Here is a 20,220-nt window from a genome sequence, read left to right as displayed (position 1 = left end):
GTTCACTGAACTCCAAGCTTTCATTACAAAAACCATAAACGAAAGGATGTTTATCAATCAATTTTTGAGAGAGTCAAGTAATTTTTTTTTTCCCCCCACATTTCGACGAGACAGTTCCGTTTATTACACCGCAACTATAAAAACCGCGAATTTTTATTATATAGTAATCGACAATTTTTAATAAATAAAAAATTTGCTCAATTTAAGAATAATGTTTAGAATGTAATAAATTTTCTTTTAGATATATATATATATATATAAATATTAAGTAAATTGCAATTAATTAAAATATTTTGATATGAGTACAATGAAAAAAAAATTTATTTGATTCAAATACTACGATTACTTGACTATTATCAAATAAATATTTATTTGTATCAAATAACTATATTATTTAAATCAATAAAATGATAATTGATTCAAATACAATTTATTTAATTAAAATAAAAATTATTTGTTTCAAGTATAAATATTTTTTTGATAATAGTCGCAAGTAATCAAGTATTTGAATCAAATAAATTATTAATTGTACGTGGAATATATCATATATTGAATAGTAATATTTATAATGTAGACAACAATATTTAATAACTTTTATTTATGTATAAATTACAATATCACATTTCTTATAAAGGAAAGTAACCACCGGGGAGTGTAAATGCTTTAATGAGTAAACTATTCACGTTTGCAATCATCAGTCAACGATACCACACGATTAAGTTGTTCATGAAGTGCGAGTCATGTTCAAGGGTATTGAACGAATTGATATTCACTGAATGGCAGATCGTAATCCACACGATATTTTATGTCTATGGGATACCAATGATGACTACTCCATTTATTATTCATATCGTACTAGCAACTCTTCCCAAGGAATTGCCTTGACCTTGATAATATATAAAGATATATTTATATATATATTTGAAAGTCGTAACAAATCTGATTATATAAGGCTTCATGTTATAATGCATCGCATTAAATTTATTATATTACTTTTTAACACCTTGAAATCATTATTATAATAATTATGATCCTCAATCCCATATTTCCCCTTTAACAGCATTTGATTTCACATCATGTAAATATTCTTCACATGTTTTCTCGCAAAATAATTGATAAATTGAGGAGTTAAAACTTTTATTAATAACACAAAAATAATACACACTGTAAAAAAATTATTTGATTCGAAATAATCGGTTACTTGACTTTACCGTTACCGATTTTCCCAATTTTAGAATTTTACTAAAAAACAAATTTTCTGAAATGCAAATTCCTAAGTGTAAATTCCTAAAGTTATTGAAATTTTCCTATAATCTCTTAATAATTTTAATTAAAAATTAAACTAAAAGTCATTCAAAAATATTGAAATTTTAATTTATATTTATGTGTAAAGGGTATAGGGGGTTAAGGATACAAAAATTGCCGTTGCAGGTATTCTGTTCAAATTGACACCATATATTGCTACCCCTATGAATATAAAATTCTGCAAGTATGAACCCATAATTCGAATTTTTGGGGGAGTTATGGTGGGGGAAAGGAAAATAAAGAAATCCATTTTTCTCGAAAACTACTGAACCGATTTTAATGAGCTTTGAATATGTTATACATGTCGCTAAGACAATTCTAAAAAAAAAATTTCAAAATTTTTTTTTGAAAAAAAGTCAAAAAAAATTAATTTTGAAATTTTCAAAAATTTTTTTTGGGGTGATTTTTTGAAGTGACCACTTTAATTTTTTTTTTTAAAAGTTACCTTATAATATCCCCTTTAACATATATTTTTTTCAGATTTTTAAAAAATGTAGTTTTTGAATAATTTAACGAAAACCATCGTCGCGCTACATGACGCAGCGCGCACAGTGTGCTGATGCAGTATACAGGGTATTCCAAAAGTATGGAAACTTTCAAATATCTCGAAAAGTACGAATTTTTGTAAAAAATGTTCAAGACAAAAGTTGTTCCAAACAAAAAGATGTACATCTTTGAAACCAAAAAATTGGGCCCGGAGCCCAATGTTGGGCCCTACAATGAAAAAAGTGGTTTTCTTAAATGAGACCACTAATTTTCAGTATCAAATTCGTAATCCCCATGAAATTCTGCGTTCAAACATGTGGTATAAGTGCCCAAAATATTGGGCCCAATCCAAGATATTGGGTCCAAAATTTATCAACAGATAAATAAATTTTATAGAAAATCGCATCTTGGAGGGATTTTGAGATCACAGGATTAGAAATTGGAATCTAATTTTCAAATTGGGCATAGAGCCCAATGTGAGATTCCGCCGCCCAATGTGAGGCCCACGGTAAAAAAAATTAGTTGTCTTGAATAAAACCCATTAATTTTCAGTATCCAATTCGTAATCCCCATGAATTTCTTGGGTTAGACTTGTAGTAAAAATGACAAAAATATTGGGCCCAATGTCGGGGATTAGGCCCAACATTTTTCGTTAAATAAATAAATTTAAAAAATCGCATCTTTAGGAGTTTTTGGGGTCATAGGATTAGAAATTCGAAGCTAATTTTCAAATTGTACACAAAGCCCAATGTAAGATACCGCGGCCCAATGTGAGGCCCACATTAAAAAAATTAGTTGTTTAAATAAAACCCACTAATTTTCAGTATCCATTTCAGAATCGTTATGAAATTCTGGGTTTAAACTTGTAGTACAAAAGCCAAAAAATATTGGGCCCAATGTCTGGGATTAGGCCCAACATTTTTCGTTAAATAAATAAATTTATAAAATCGCATCTTTTGTAGTTTTTGGGGTCACAGAATTAAAAATTCAAAGCTACTTTTCAAATTGGGCACAGAGCCCAATGTAAGATTTCGCAGCCCAATGTGAGGCAGTAAAAAAATTAGTTTTCTTCTATTTCGTAATCGTTATGAAATTCTGGGCTTAGACTTGTGGTACAAATTCCAAAAATATTGGGCCCTCACATTGGACTACAGAATCTTACATCGGGCTCTATGCTCAATTTCTAATCCTGTGATCTCAAAATCCCTCCAAGATGCGATTTTCTATAAAATTTATTTATCTGTTGATAAATTTTGGACCCAATATCTTGGATTGGGCCCAATATTTTGGGCACTTATACCACATGTTTGAACGCAGAATTTCATGGGGATTACGAATTTGATACTGAAAATTAGTGGTCTCATTTAAGAAAACCACTTTTTTCATTGTAGGGCCCAACATTGGGCTCCGGGCCCAATTTTTTGGTTTCAAAGATGTACATCTTTTTGTTTGGAACAACTTTTGTCTTGAACATTTTTTACAAAAATTCGTACTTTTCGAGATATTTGAAAGTTTCCATACTTTTGGAATACCCTGTATACTGCATCAGCACACTGTGCGCGCTGCGTCATGTAGCGCGACGATGGTTTTCGTTAAATTATTCAAAAACTACATTTTTTAAAAATCTGAAAAAAATATATGTTAAAGGGGATATTATAAGGTAACTTTTAAAAAAAAAAATTAAAGTGGTCACTTCAAAAAATCACCCCAAAAAAAATTTTTGAAAATTTCAAAATTAATTTTTTTTGACTTTTTTTCAAAAAAAAATTTTGAAATTTTTTTTTTAGAATTGTCTTAGCGACATGTATAACATATTCAAAGCTCATTAAAATCGGTTCAGTAGTTTTCGAGAAAAATGGATTTCTTTATTTTCCTTTCCCCCACCATAACTCCCCCAAAAATTCGAATTATGGGTTCATACTTGCAGAATTTTATATTCATAGGGGTAGCAATATATGGTGTCAATTTGAACAGAATACCTGCAACGGCAATTTTTGTATCCTTAACCCCCTATACCCTTTATAGAAAACGCAATTGTGTGGGACAAATTTTCAAGAATCTGATTTTTTTCCGAATTCTGGAATTCTGACTTCAGATTCGTAATCAACGACTCTAAAAATCTCTAAGTACACTGCAAAAAGAAGTATCTTAATATAAGAAATAATAATATAAGAATATAAGAAACTTACCGAAGTAACTTACAATTTAAGATGGAAGAAATATTTTCATTTTTGTTAAAATGCAAAAAGCATATTAAATATTAATAAGATACTTTACAAAATATCTTTTTTTAAGGTGGAAGATACTATTTTTCCATATTACATCTTATTGTAAGATACCAAATAAGTCACTTATTTTTGCAGTGTAACAGATTCTGAGTGAATTCGAGTGATTTTTCCAAAAATTCGTCCGCCATATTGGATCCGCCATTTTGAATTCTAAAATTCTGACCTCAGATTCGTGATCATTGACCCCAAAAATCCCCGAGTAACAGATTTTGAGTGATTTCGATTAATTTGTAAGAACAGAACATTCACAGAAACATTATTTATTACACGGAAAGAAAAGGAATGGTTGGGCCAACCATAGGTATTGATAAATACGTCCCATCAATATTATATGGTTACCACAACCATATCTTTAGTTGATACAACCATAGTATGGTTGGCGCAACCAAAGGTCAGGTTGACACATCAAATTTGCAATTTTTCGTCATTTTGATGTGACAACCTAACCTTTGGTTAGGCCAACCATACTATGGTTGTATCAACTAAAGATATGGTTGTGGTAACCATATAATATTGATGGGACGTATTTATCAATACCTATGGTTGGCCCAACCATTCCTTTTTCTCCGTGTATATTCACGCATAGAAAAAATTTGCTGTTACATCAAATTATGTTAACTAATATAGGGACAGCGAACAAATTTGAAAGGGTTTGCTGTAACAGTAAATTTTTAAAAATTTTGATAGATCTGATACCAAACGTCAGTTAAGCATTTTTATTCAAATAAATTATTTCTATATTCGTTCTTTTTTATGGAATAGCCTAAAATTTATTGAATACACGGAGAAAAATGAGTTTGCTATTTTTTGAATAGCGAATTTTTAGCTCTGGTAGCTAATATTTAGCTGCCACAGCAAAACATATTAGCTTTGGAAGCTAATTATTAGCTGTATTAGCTAACAATAATTGCTATCCATACACTGAGAAAAATGTTTAGTCAGAGACACCAAAATATTTTGTTGGTATGTAAGCAACCAAACTATTTGTTTGAGTCAACCAAAAAATTTGGTTCAGTGTTTTTTGTTGGCATAACAAAAATGTTTGGTTAGCCCAACCGAATTTTTTTTGTTAGGTATCCAATTGAAATATTTGTGGACTTTGAAAAATCTCATCTCCGCCTGCCCAGGTGCGAATTTCGGTCGGCCGCCAGAGTTGGTTCGTCGGCCCATGGTCGGCCCAACTCTGGCTGCCGACCGGTCGGCAGCCAGAGTTGGGCCGACCATGGTAAATATTTGCACCCAAAGTTGGGCCGACTATGGCTGCCGACGTCGGCAGTCACAGTTGGGCCGACCATTGCAGCCATAGTTGGGCCGACTATGGGGGATTATGGTCGGCACAACCTTGGCAGCCATAGTTGGGCCAACCTTGGCTGCCATAGTTGGGCCGACCAGGGGGGGTAATGGTCGGTCCAACTATGGCAGCCACAGTTGGGCCAACCATGGCTGCCATAGTTGGGCCGACCATGGGGGTAATGGTCGGCACAACCTTGGCAGCCACAGTTGGGCCGACTAAGGGGAAAATGGTTGGCACAACCTTGGCAGCCATAGTTGGGCCAACCTTGGCTGCCATAGTTGGGCCGACCATGGGGGACAATGGTCGGTACGACCTTGGCAGCCAAGGTCGGTCCAACCTTGGCTGCCATAGTTGGGCCGGCCATTCTTCCCCATAGTCGGCCAAACTATGGCAGCCACAGTTGGGCCGACTAGGGGGAGAATGGTCGGCATGACTTTGAAAACCGCAGTTGGGCCGACTACGGGGAATGTAGTCAGCATGACTGGCAGCCGAGTATATCGATGGTCGGTATATCAAGGATTACAGAATTATTTTTCTCAAAAGAAACACGATCCCAGGTGCGAATTTCGGTCGGCCGCCAGAGTTGGTTCGTCGGCCCATGGTCGGCCCAACTCTGGCTGCCGACCGGTCGGCAGCCAGAGTTGGGCCGACCATGGTAAATATTTGCACCCAAAGTTGGGCCGACTATGGCTGCCGACGTCGGCAGTCACAGTTGGGCCGACCATTGCAGCCATAGTTGGGCCGACTATGGGGGATTATGGTCGGCACAACCTTGGCAGCCATAGTTGGGCCAACCTTGGCTGCCATAGTTGGGCCGACCAGGGGGGGTAATGGTCGGCACAACCTTGGCAGCCATGGTTGGCCCAACTGTGGCTGCCATAGTTGGGCCGACCATTCTTCCCCATAGTCGGTCCAACTATGGCAGCCACAGTTGGGCCGACTAAGGGGAAAATGGTTGGCACAACCTTGGCAGCCATAGTTGGGCCAACCTTGGCTGCCATAGTTGGGCCGACCATGGGGGACAATGGTCGGTACGACCTTGGCAGCCAAGGTCGGTCCAACCTTGGCTGCCATAGTTGGGCCGACCATCATAAAGTAAATTTCTCTCCTACCATTGACAAATGTAAAATGTTTTTGTTAATTTACTTGTAATTGATTAATTTAAAAAGAAAAAAGGTTATATGTGATTAATTTATTATTTTGAATTACTAATTTTAATTTTTTTCAAGCTGTAGCTTATAACATTTATTTTTCTCCGTGACTCATATGTCATTGCGTAGTGTAGTGGTTAGCGTATTAGACTGCGGTGCGTTAGGTTGCGAGTTCGATCCCTGCGAGCGTTAAAAATTTTAATTTGTATATATGTATGTTTACGATTGCGTTTAGTGTTTAAGTATATAAAATAAATGTATAATGAATTTAAAATGATTACTAATATATGTTATTTGTATAACAAATTTTTATATTTTAATGTTTATGGTCGGCAAAATTTTAGCTGCCAAGGTTGGCCCAACCATGGCAGCCATAGTCGGGCCGACTATGGCTGCCGACCGTCAAGTTGGATGGTCGGCAGCCAAGGTTGGCCCAACTATGGCTGCCATGGTCGGCCCGACTATGGCTGCCGACCGTCGGCAAGGATGGTCGGCCCAACTAGGGCAGCCTTGGTCGGCCCGACTATGGTACCCATAGTCGGTCCAACTTAGTCGACCATAGGTCGGCCGACGTTATCAATTCGCTAGTTGGCCCGACCTCTGGCTGCCCGAGGTGGGCCGACCATGCACATGGTCGGCCCGACCATGGGCCGACCGACAATTCGCACCTGGGTGGGATCGAACCTCTGTTTTAAAACTGAAGGTCGGGAGCTCTGAACACTGGACTACCCATTCTTGTGAGAGATTTAAACTAACTGTCCTCTTAAGCTATAAGCTGAGAGCGAATCAAATTATTTGGTTGTCGCAACCAAATTTTGGTTAGGATAACAAACGATCATTTGGTTTTTCAAACCAAACTATTTTGTTGTATTAACCACATTATTTTGTTGTCGAAACCAAATTTTGGTTGGAATTTAAAAATGTTCAACCAAATAATTTTGTTGGCCTAACCAAATGTTTGGTTGAGATAACTCTGCGACTTTGTTTGAATCAAATGTACCATTTTTTTATATTTACCCAATTTTTTGATTAGTTCAAACAAAATTTGTTTAATTCAAATAAATATTTATTTGATCTAAATAACTGTTTGGTTGATTTTAATAAATTTTTTGAACAAAGAAAAAATTTGATTGAACTAGATAAACGTTTGGTTTATGCAACCAAATGTTTGGTTAACTGCGTATATCAATGCATTTATTTTGTTGATTTAACCAAAATTTGGTTGCTTCAAACGAATTTTTTTCTGAGTGTATAGGTAAAGTAAAAAGGGACAAAAATTTTGTTATTTTTAAAAATTATACATATTTCAGCACAATAAAAAATACGACCGAGTGATAAATAATTCTTAATTCTTAAATACTATTTAATTGACTTAAATTAATAAACTGATTGTATTAATAAATATTTATTTAATAATAGTTAAGTAACTGATTATTATTTAAATCAAATAAATGTTCTCTTCAAGTGTACAGCATATGAAAATTCAAGTATTTAACAAATAAGAGCAATAAAACTGACTTATTGTGATTAGGTAATAAATATAAATGATTTCACAACTTTCAAGTGTAATAAAATTAATTTCTCTCCCATAGGGTAACTTTAATGACAAGTAATCGCTATTTAATATACGAATCATTGATCCATTATATTTGTCAATCATTCGCGTGTAATTTTAATGATTATTATTCTTATTCCTAAAAAAAAAAATAACGTAAAAGTATCTCTTTCTTTCTATTATATCATTATACAATTTTTCAATAGTCTGCAGTATTTTCGATACATTCTGCCGTAATTTATATTTATATGTAAGGAAATAATGAAGTGAAATTCACAAATTGAAATATAACAAAGAAAAGCTATACGCGTATTCGATATATGTATAACGATAAAAATTTAGTTAGCCTATTTCATTTTATTCTTTATGTATAACAATAATAAAAAGTGTAAAATTGAATGTGTAGCCGACAATTACGTGCGCGGAAAGGGTAGATATTATAACTGTGTACACTTTCCAGGTGAAGGTGAATGTCAAGGAATAATCACTCAACCATTGAACGTTCAATTACGGTTCCAGATTTATATGGATTTCTGTATACGCGCATATATTATAATTATTTTCCCACCGTGCATCAAAGTTTATAATAATATTAATTGAAAAAAAAAATCCTGTATTATTGAACGCATATATGTATAATTGTTTAGATGTGGCTATCAAGAAAATGTTCATATAAGAAAATAAGCATAAATTTCTATGATTCAAATATATATACATATATATGAATTTTAATTATGAAATAATTAGTTTACTAACTACTGCAAAAAAAAAAAAATTAAGAGAAAGTTATTTCTCAAAAGTCATGGAATAAAATTGCAAAATCAATTTTCATATTAGAAAAAAATTGACCATTTACTTGCGACGTAACTTTTTGTTCTCTTTGAAAAATTCACATGTCAATATAATATATGTCAGATATCAGTGAATAATATAATTTCTATAGGATTTCGAAACTGATGTATATTATATAGAACCTATGATTATAGAGCATATAAAAGACATTAAAGAAATATATGTTGAGCAAAAATTTCAATTGTTTATACTTGTATAATAATTGCTTGATATATTGTAAAAATGAATCTATGAGATTGAACTTACTAATGACTGTGGTCATTACTCAACATTAATTACATCTTTGTCTTTTATATATATAGCGCAGAAAAAAGGATTATGTCTCTAAAAATAAGAGAATGCAAGTATATATGAGAAATTATCCCAACAGATTTAATTTCACTATATAATATTCAATTATATTTCTAAATTACAATACTTAACATATATTTAAATTAATATATTTTAATTGCAATAAAGTAGACTTTAAAATAAAATATAATAGGTATATGTCGAGATTATCATCTGTTATAATTTTCTTTAGAAAAGTTTTTCCCGGAAATAACAAAAAGAAAGAAAATAAAAGATTTAAATATTTAAGATAAAATATAAAAATGTAAATTAATGCTCTGTACGTAATAATAAATACAATAAGTGCTGCGAACAATAAGAAAAATTAAAATGAACGCAAATAAAAATATACCAAAATATTAGAAAAATAAAAATTCCAGAACAAAAATATTGAGTTTGATTTATAATCTATTTGCAATTATTTCGTTAACGTAGTCATATAATTTTCTGGTGACTAAATTTGTCTTATTATTTCATGTTACTTTTTTTTCCAGTGTAATGGTCTTTAATTAATGGTTTATTACATTGTGTTTCACGTCCCGTCGTACGTTTATTACATAACAGTGCCCCAAAACCTCGTCGATCCCTATTGTGTTGTAAAAAAAAAAAATTTTAGGTCACCATTGTTATGAATTCTTATCTCCCTTTATATTAACAATGCAACATTTAGTGAAACGAAATTCATTCATTTTCACACGTTGAGCGTGCTTCATTCAGCGTGAAATTTTAAACAGGGACATTGAAACATTTTTTATTTTCAGTTAAAAATAAGAACTATTTTTTTTTCATGCACACCAATAACAAAATTATCTTTATTTCAATGAAATATTTTATTTAATTCAAATAAATACTTGTTTGGAGGTTATGGTTCATCTTCCCTTTCAATTAGATGCGCATGCCGTGAGCATATATTTTGATTGGTACAACCAAATTATATGTTTGTCACAATAAAATAAGGTCAACAAAATAATACTGTTTACAAAAAGAATCTGTTTTGTTGCGCTAACCAAATCATTTTATAATACCACACAGAAAAAAAACCAAAATTCCATTTATTTCAATGCATATTTTCCTCTAGTATATGCTGCGAAAGGATGTCCTCTAGGTTTCAGAGGATTGTCCTCTATGTAAAATTATTCCTCTTAATTTAAGAGGATACTCTTATTTTAAGATGAAAATAACATCTTAAAAAGAATTCTGAAATAATAAAAATGCAATCATCTAATTTGTATGTCATAGATATAATCTACACGGAAAAAAAGAAAAAGTAACTTTTACTACTTTAAAAGTAAAATTGGACCTGTCCGAAGTTTCTGCGCATCTCTGGCAACTTTTACTCCAAAAATAGTAAAATTTACTTCAGAAATAGTAAAAATTACTACGGAAACAGTAAAATTTACTACAGAAATAGTCAATTTTACTATTTTTCGAGTAAAAGTTGCCAGAGATGCGCAGAAACTTCGGACAGGTCCAATTTTACTTTTAAAGTAGTAAAAGTTACTTTATTCGTTTTTCCATTTTTCTCCGTGTATAAAATTAAAAGGAATAACATTTGTTATTCCATGATTTACATCTATTTGAGTATAAATAAATTGAAATTGATTTTAATTTTTTTGAATAAATCAACTAAATCTATTTTTAATAATATTTTTATGCGCAAAACATATAATACATTAAATTTGAAAATTTATTTTAAATAAATTTTCAAATAAATTTAAAATAAATAAAAATCGTAATAAAATTAATTTTGTAAATAGCATAACCTCAAAATTATTTAATTTAATTTAATTATTTAAGAAATATTCTTAAACATAGAAGATTATTCTAAATTCTAAGAGTATTATTTTAATTCTAAAAAGATTATTCTAAATATAAGAGGAATGCTCTAGAATAGTCCTTTTGTTTCGATCCTCTTGAAATTAGAGGAAAATATTCTCATTTAAAGAGTAATACTCTTGTTTTAAGAATAAAATTCAAGAGGATTCTGTAAGAGGAATTATCCTCTGAATACAAGAATATTTTTTTTTTCGGTGTGCAAGCAAAATATTATTCTTACAACCAAAAATTTTCAACAAAACGATTTTTTTGGAACCACTTAATTTTATTCTCAGTTGTATACGTATAAAAAAATTAAAAATGACCGTATATATTTTCATGAAAACTGAAAATATATTTTTAAATAATAATTGTTGAATATAGACAATGTCGCCACATTCACAACGTTCAATGTGCAAAAGAATAAAATAAATTCTGAGTCAGTCGCGAGCATTTGTAATTCGTATGTATGTATATGTTTCCCACCTACTCATTTATACGAGGTTCTAACCGTAATAGGAAGTGCGTGAGTGGCTTTTATATATATCTTTGATAGTTTAGCGTGTACACATATATTGTGTGTATGTATGCATTTATATAAATGCATAAATTTAAGAGTATAAGTATACTGCTTAACGACACATATAAACGCACTTATGATGCGTGCATCCTACTACACATACACGTATTATGTATTTACAAGTTATACGCATACAATTGTATAAAATGTATACCATATATAATTATTGAACTTAAATAATACTCTGTTTAGGAGCGCATCGACCAAATTCAATGTGAAGGTTACAATTCAATCATCGCACGAATGACCTTATAATTTCGTCATTATTAAAATTTTTTTTACATTCATTATCAATTTTTGGGACGCATGAATAAGTTCTAAAAATCATTAGTTAGAATTTTCATTTTATAGAATTTCATTTGATATAATTATTTTTGAGTCAAATTTTTATTTTTTCCAATTATTATTATTTTGCAGTGAATTTTTATATAACAGAAAATTCACTTCACAGAATTTTTATTTGCTTGAATTTTCATTTAACATAATAGTTATTTTAATGAATTTTTATTGGATAAAATATATTGCACTCTCTAAATCTGAATTAGTAAAAATGTTTACTAATTGAAATTAGTGTCTCACTTTTTGCTTTAGAATTAGTTAAATTTTACTAATTGTTAGTAAAAGTTACTAATAATTAGTAAAATTTTACTAATTCAGAAGCAAAAAGTGAGTTACTAATTTCAATTAGTAAACATTTTTACTAATTCAGATTTAGAGAGCATATAGAATTTTTTTAGGCGAATTTTCATTTGTTCGAATTATATTATTTGTTAAAATTTCCATATAACCGATTTTTCATACTATAAAAGTTTTATAGTTTACCGACAAATACATTTATCAAAATTTCTAATTGATGAGAGAATTTTCATTTGTCTGAAATTTTAAATAGCCGAAAAAACAATCAACAGAAAGATTTTGGCATGTTTTTTAAAAGTAACCAATCACAATTTTAAGAATAATTTTCCATTGGTTGATTTTAAAAATCGCGCCGAAATCCTTTCTATTGATTATTCATTCGGTCATTTGTAAATTTCGGATAAATGAAAATTTTATCAATTAGAAATTCTGTTAAATAATTTGTCGGTTAAGTAAAACTTTTGTAGTGTGAGAAAAATCAGTTATATTATGAAAAATTCTATATCAAATAATAATTCAAATAAATAGAAAATTCGTCTAAAAAAAATTCTATGCAATGAAATTCTATCTAAAAAAAATTCATTAAAATGACTATTATGTTAAATGAAAATTTCAGCAAATAAAAATTCTGTAATATAGAAAATCAGTTTAATGAAAATTTTAACAAAATAATAATTTAAACAAATAAATAAATTTTAAATAAATATATATTATATATATATATATCATATATATTTAGGGTCACGTGACCAGTGACGTAATAATGTATGTCAAATTCCCTTAAAATGGCGCTAAGAAAAAATTTTTTATCTCCAAAGTTATTTTCTGAACATGTCCTTTGGTAACCATCTCTGACTCTTTTTTGGAATTAAAAAATTATGTAATTAATTAATTGAAAAAATTTTATATATACCTATATATGGTTTTCTTATTCTACACATTCGTTAAAATTTCGCTTTTATCACCATTATCGCACATCGTTAATTTATTTCTGGTGTGTACTTCAAAAGACTTCACCATGTGACACTTTTTTTTTCACTCTCTTGTCAAAGCGTTTGCCGCGAGAACGGAATTCATGTTCATTGTATGGTGAGAGAGGAGTTCGCAAATAAATCCCATGAGAATTTACCCTTGGAAAGTCAGTTAATTTAAATCACCCTCGACACAAGCTGCGCGCGAATATAAGATCCCCAGTAATTTGTTTATGGCTTACAGGAGTCAGAATCATCGACAAATTAACATATACGTATATAAACATTCATTTATATTTAACAACACATTAAAACGAGATTTATTTCCTTTATATCTTTATATACAACATTACAAAACACTATATGTATATGCTCAACAATTTTTTTTTTTTTATAAATTTCATATAATATAATTTCATTTCAAAAACATATTTTCAATAATAATTCAACTTCTAAAATGGAATTTATTCTCAGGGGGGGGGGAAATATATGAGATTTTTGTAAAGAGAATGCGTTTTCTGTTTTTTTGAACAGAGAGGTATTTCTGCTTAACATAATTTATTATATATGTTTATCCATTTTATCATATATGGAAAATAAGTATTTTATATATAGTTACATATCGTTATATTCCATTAGAAGTCATTATATATATTGTATTTCCGCTTATGATGCTGTCGAGTAGTCACAGATCAAGGATTTAATTATATAATTATACATAATTCTATAATGAGAAAAATGATGATTCTAATTAGTCGCAGGAATATAATTTTTTTATAAATACTATCGGTCAAAATTTGTCATACGCTTATTTTTTTATAAGTTTGATTGATAAAGAGACACATATGATTTATTCTATATAAAAATAATTAGGTATAGTATTTTCAATTTAAAGAATTTTATTAGATATAATTATTTATATTAGAAGAATTTTCGAATTAGCTTTTAACAGAATTTCTTTTTAACCGAATTTTTTATTTTCTGTATAGAATTTTCATTTTAAACAGAATTTCTCTTTACATAAATTTTTACTAAAAAGAATTCTAATTTAATCAAATTTTAATTTAACAGGATTCTCATTTAATAGAATTTTAAGTGTTTCAAATTTGTTCAGTTATGATTTTTCAAAAAATGTACACGGAAAAAAATTTTCTGGTAATTCTTTAACGTCGATTTAGAGATTTTACATGTTCCTAAATCTGTTAATTCTACAGATATTTTCTGCAAGGATTTAACGCATGCGCGAAAACAATGCAGTGATTCGACTAAGGCTGAGTACGATTGAGTGCGAGAGGTTAAGGCGAATTTAGTGTTTTTATTATTATCATAGTGTCTGCAAGAAAGTTTAATTAAAAAGGAAGCGTCTTAAGTATATAAACATTATTATAGAAATAAATTATTACAAATTTTTTATTTTAAAATTAACTGTAGTGATTAAGTGAGAAAAGTCGTTTATTTCAATTTCTCAACATAAGAAAAAGTGGATTTATCATAAGTTTTGAAAACTTGCTCCTCATTTTTTTTGTTAGAAAATTATTGAAGGATGAATTTATTTACATAGAAGTTATACTAATTTATACAATAATGTTCCGCGAATTTAATGTATTCGGAGGAGAATATAACCTATAAGAAATACTCTACCAAATATATATTATCCCCAATATACTATACATAATTTGGTCACTCAACAGTTTTTAAGAACTGTAGCTCAAACTTGTAGAATTAGCAGATTTTAATGCCAATGATTCAACATATTTCTCTATTTGGAGAAACATCAGTAGATGGCGCAGGAGTTTCTGTAAATTCTACAGAAAATTTTTTTCCGTGTAGTGCTCACATTTTGGCAATTGGAACACTTCAGAAATTTTGATATTGCAGAAAATATTTTCCAAAAAATTTAGAAGAGATAAAAATAACAAAATTAACAAAAATGCGAATTGGTGAAAAAAAAACCATAAAAGTCAGTAAAATTTATAAGTCAATTTCTTTCAGTGTCATTAAATTTTTCCTCTACTTAAACGATATATATATATATATACACAGCTAATATTTGCAGACGGACATATTTGAATTCAACGCCTTAATATGGTTCAAATATAAAAAGAAAAATTTTTTGTTTTACGGGGCATATATAACCTGTGAATCGTGACTTTGAAAGCTGTAATGGACCAAACGGGCAATGCAGTAAAAACAGCCGTAAACCACTTGAATATATGGAATGTCATTCAGAAGTTACTGCAGGTCTCGTCAGGGGTTAAGGGTGTAACTGGGTATATAAGAGTTGCACTTAGGCTCTAGAAATGTAAGTTCTCTTATATATGTAACTTGCAAATGTACATCTCCAACACAACTAAATCATTGAATCAAATGAATATATAAACATTTTTTCTGTATCCCAAAAATTCATTTCTAATTAGCTAAATAGTGGATAAAATCAAATAAATTACGATAGAAATGGACGATAAAATATAATAGGTTTCAAAGTTTATTTTTTTTTTTTATTAATTACTCATCAAAGGGAATTAACGATCTTTTCTATATATATACGTTGTTACTTGCATTCATTACAAATAAATGAGAAATGTAACTTGGTCCCCTGTAATATGTCTGCTTCATCGCAACATCAGTTGAAACGAGTTCGAGATTTTTGAAACGATAATTGCCATCGGGCAATGAAAAAAAAAAATTTTTTTTGAAAACTCATTCGAATACTTTACGACACTGCTGAGAAATCTGATCAAGTTAGCAAGTACTTATAATCTCACAGTAAATCAAATTTTCGATCTTCGTTTTATATTACTGGCAAACATTATTTATTGTTGTACTTAAAACTCCTTATCTTTACTTATGTGCGAACCATGTACACATAGGTTAAAAAATTTATTAAGCCTCAAGACCTTTGTATTATATTATTGATAAAGATTAATAGACTCTAAAAGGCTTTTTAATATATATATTTTATGCATGCATAATACATTGGTATGTAGCAATTAAAATTTTATATTAGATATTTTTCACTAAAAATTTGATTTCTCTATTTTTGTTTAATGAAAAAATTGTGTTCTTTAAAAAAAAAATTACACTTTTAAGAAATTTTTATATAAGTAGGGTAATATGAAAAATGAAATAGTAGATGTATATTAAGTAATAAAGGGTTTAGCGCCATACGCAATTTTTTGGGTGAAGAATCGTAAATGAATCACGTCAAGAAGAGATTTATTATCATGTGTTATATGAGGTGGGTATATATATATACACGTTTAAGTGGTTTCCCCTTGAATATATTCAAGAACAATATTTTCCTGTATGAAAAAAATTTTTATGGTAGACTTAAGATCGATGGGGTTTAAATCTATAGTTCTGTACCACTCTTTAATCTTTATCAGACATTAATTCAATCTATTTGCGCATCTCTATTTTCCTTTTAGCAATAAAACATTCTTTAACTACATAGAATCAATAAAATTCATTTTTCCTTTTGTATTTTTGTATTTTATAAAACAACAATATTCTATATTTTGTATAAAAAATTATTCGGAAAGAAAGAAAATAAATTAAAATTATATACCTATTTTTATGTTTATCAATAATATAATAAAATTTAAACGAACATTTAATCTGAATTGCTATAGGAATTAGTTAAAAAAAAATTTATTGAAATTTAAGAAAATAAAATTTAAAATTATAAAAATCATAAATTATGTCAATTTCTTTGGTTCCTATTTTTTAAAACAGTCAACTATCAATTATTAAAGTGTTACATAAATATTACACAGAAAATTATCACATATAAGTTAGATATCAAAATAAATTTTGGAACTTTTTGATAAATCGATTTTTATACGCCTACTTGATATGAGAATAGATTAAGAAATAAATTTTATTTTAGAATTTTTATAGAAAAAAATGTATTTTTTTACTGTTTAACTTTCTCTGTAAAGACTTTTAATTTATACAACCTTCAAATATTAGGAAATTTAACTGAAAATATATAAAAATAGTTATTGTTTTTGACTACGATTTGACAAAACAAAAAAAAAAGAAGGTGAAAATTTTAATCAATATAAAATTCATAATTGATAGAAAAAAATACCGATTTATACAGTAGGGCTAATATAATTAGTATCAAAATTTTACATTAGAAATTTTTTTTTTTAAACTAAAAATATTTTTTTTCTACATATAACTTATTATACCTATGTACTAATAAATTCAGTAAAAATTAATTATTTACATTATTTCATAATATACATTGTAAAATCATTAAATTGCACAACTTTTTCCAGTATCACATTATTCATATAACTTTTGCACCATATAATAGAATTTTCTGACAATAAAATAGTTTCACATAAAAATTGGTAACTAAAAAAAATTCTCAATAAATACTAAAAAAATATATAGGATAATAATTAATACTTCATGCAATTAGAGAGTTTTAAAACAAAATTTTTCCAAACATTGATTTTAATATTATATTAAATTAAAATTTAAAAAATCCAATGTCTAATACCGGGGTCAATACTCTAGAAATCAAAACAAAACTTCAACGAGAGTAAACCTGAATAGTGAGAAATAATCTGAATAGAAAGCCATGAAAGAATAAATATATTCATTATATTATTGTAATCCTAAAATCGATGCATGTACACGAGGGATCGAACTGTATGAATACATCTAGTTTGCATAAAGAAGAGAAACATCCGAGCGAAACATAGTCAAAATAAATAACGAGTCCAATAAGTTAATTATCCACTTTCGCCGGCAGTGAGATCAGCTGCACCGGTATTTCACTCTCTGGGAGCAATCGACATAGAATTTCACAAGCTACATATATATATACATATTATATGCCGTACCTGTATGAAGTTCAGTGCCACGAACGTCCAAATCACCGTGTGCATATTTTCTCAGATCTTCAAAATTTCGCGCGTCTATTTATTTATAAAATTCAAATAAAAAAAAAATTACTATTAAACTAAAAAAAAAAAAATTGAAAAAAAATTAATCACATCGTCACTTGTTATATGTAAAATTAAATAGTGAATAAATAAAAAAAAAATTAATCAATTGTCAATAATGTATTGCCACTAAATGCTGTACCGAACGCAGTTTGTCGATGCGAGAGGAAAGGACGATGGAGACTGAGAGACAACATTTCTGCGCTATCACTCGGAACTTACTGGGCGATCCACCTCCGCAGTAAGTGAGTCTCTCTCACAGAGGTTCTAACTCTGTATGCCACAATTTTCCCAAGTGGAGAACGCCTCAACGCCACTGGAGAACGTTCAAATGGATATATACCGCCTTTGATGCAAGAGAGTGCGTCATTCTGATACCAGAAGTAAGGGTGACGTGCGACGCATCCTCTCTAATGTGTAACACGCGCCAGAACTTCGTAATTGCTTCACTAACGAGCCATATTCATTAAAATTATTTTTTCTCTTTATTTATAAACTGAATTTCATTTTTTTTTTTAAAGACAACTCGCTTATACCCAGAGAAATATTTTATTTCAATCAAATATAATATATTTGAGTTAAATAAATGTATATTTGTTATTCAAAGCCTATACATCCAGAGAAAAGATTTCTTTGATTTAAAAAAACCATTTTCTTTGACTTGTTTACTTTCATTCAAAAGAAACTTTTTCTTTGAATGAAAGAAATTTGTGCATTAAAATAAAGAAATTCTAATATTGATATAGGGTCAAAGAATCAAAGAAATTGATTTCTTTGAATCAAAGAAATCTTTTTTCTGAGTGTAATAGTCCATTTATGTATTGAAGCTTTGAAACTATAGCTTTGAATCAAATATATCATTTCTCTGGGTGTAATATAACGAAAAGAAAATAATTTTGATCACTGCGATCGAGAAAAAAATTTTTTACTCCATTCGCAAAAATTCATTTCTAATACACCAAGAAAAAGGATTTATTTGACAAATTTTTCTTTAATTCAAAGAAAATTTATTTGTTTCAAACAAATTATCTTTGATTCAAAAAAAATTATCTTCATTTTAAAGAAATTTGTTATTTAATTCAAATAACTGTTTCTTTGACCCTATATCAATGTTAGCGAATTTCTTCAATATTTAATGCACAAATTTCTTTCATTCAAAGAAAATTTTTTTGAATCAAAGAAATTTTCTTTGAAACTATATAAGAAGCTTTTTTTGTTTCAAAGAAAATTTTATTTTGAATGAATTAAAGAAAACAAGTCAAAGAAACTGTTTTCTTTAAATCAAAGAAATCTTATCTCTGGGTGTAGAAAAAAACTTTGTTTGAAACAACCAAAAATTTATTTGGTTCAATCAAATTCTTTTTTCCTTGGAAAAATTTTTGTATCAAATAAATATTTTTTTAAATCAAACAAAATTTCATTTGGTTGAAAACAAAACTTTTCTATATAATGAAGAAACTAACTGACACAAATTTCTCGAAAAACAATATTCTACAAAAAGAAAAAAAATTATTTTAAAAATTTTATTTTCAAGGAACAAATAAATAACATTTTAGTAATTATGTTCTCTTAAAAAGAGAAAACAAATATTTCCAAAAAATATTTAAGAACTTAATGTCATCATAGATGATAAAATCAATGTCAACTAATTTCTACTAAATTTTAGTCATCTTTCACTAAAAATTTAGTAAAATAAATATTACTAAATCAAATAGTAATATTTAACTAAAAATTAGTGAAAATTTCTACTAATTTAAATTCTTGAACGAATTTTCATTAATTCAAATTTAGAGAGCAGACATGCGAGAAAATTTAATTATAATTGTAATAAACATATGTGACGCGATCTGAAGAAAGAGACCTTAGAAGCAAATGAATTATAGGTTATGTTTACGACAGTTTTACTTGAAATAAAAGTTTATTTTTGTTTTTTTTTTATATTGAAATCAGTTTTTATTGAATATTTTGGATGTAATGAAGACCTAAATATCATTAG

At 29.0% G+C, this 20,220-nt stretch overlaps 1 protein-coding gene and 1 long non-coding RNA gene across 3 annotated transcripts in view; one reads left to right on the top strand and one right to left on the bottom strand.

Moving 5' to 3' along the window:
* The window catches only part of LOC127291480 (uncharacterized), a 53,505-nt gene that overhangs the window by 21,785 nt on the left and 11,500 nt on the right, over positions 1-20,220 (bottom strand). The window contains exon 1 of one of the 2 annotated variants that reach the window (XM_051320650.1): positions 18,123-18,502. The exons of the other annotated variant lie outside the window; for it this stretch is intronic. Coding sequence (XP_051176607.1) covers positions 18,123-18,167 — 45 coding nt within the window. The 5' untranslated portion in view covers positions 18,168-18,502. Of the gene's footprint in view, positions 1-18,122; positions 18,503-20,220 lie in introns of those variants that run through there. 2 annotated transcript variants of the gene reach the window in all.
* On the top strand, positions 5,748-6,836 carry LOC127291484 (uncharacterized). The gene is made up of 2 exons (XR_007844603.1): positions 5,748-5,930; positions 6,013-6,836. It is a non-coding gene; the product is annotated as an uncharacterized LOC127291484 (long non-coding RNA).

Source organism: Leptopilina boulardi, unplaced genomic scaffold (genome assembly GCF_019393585.1).
Source record: "Leptopilina boulardi isolate dan_hultmark-lab unplaced genomic scaffold, ZJU_Lbou_2.1 LbouV2_137, whole genome shotgun sequence".
NCBI lineage: Eukaryota > Metazoa > Arthropoda > Insecta > Hymenoptera > Figitidae > Leptopilina > Leptopilina boulardi.
Note: the sequence above shows the minus strand (reverse complement) of the source record. Positions and strands in the feature narration are given on the sequence as shown.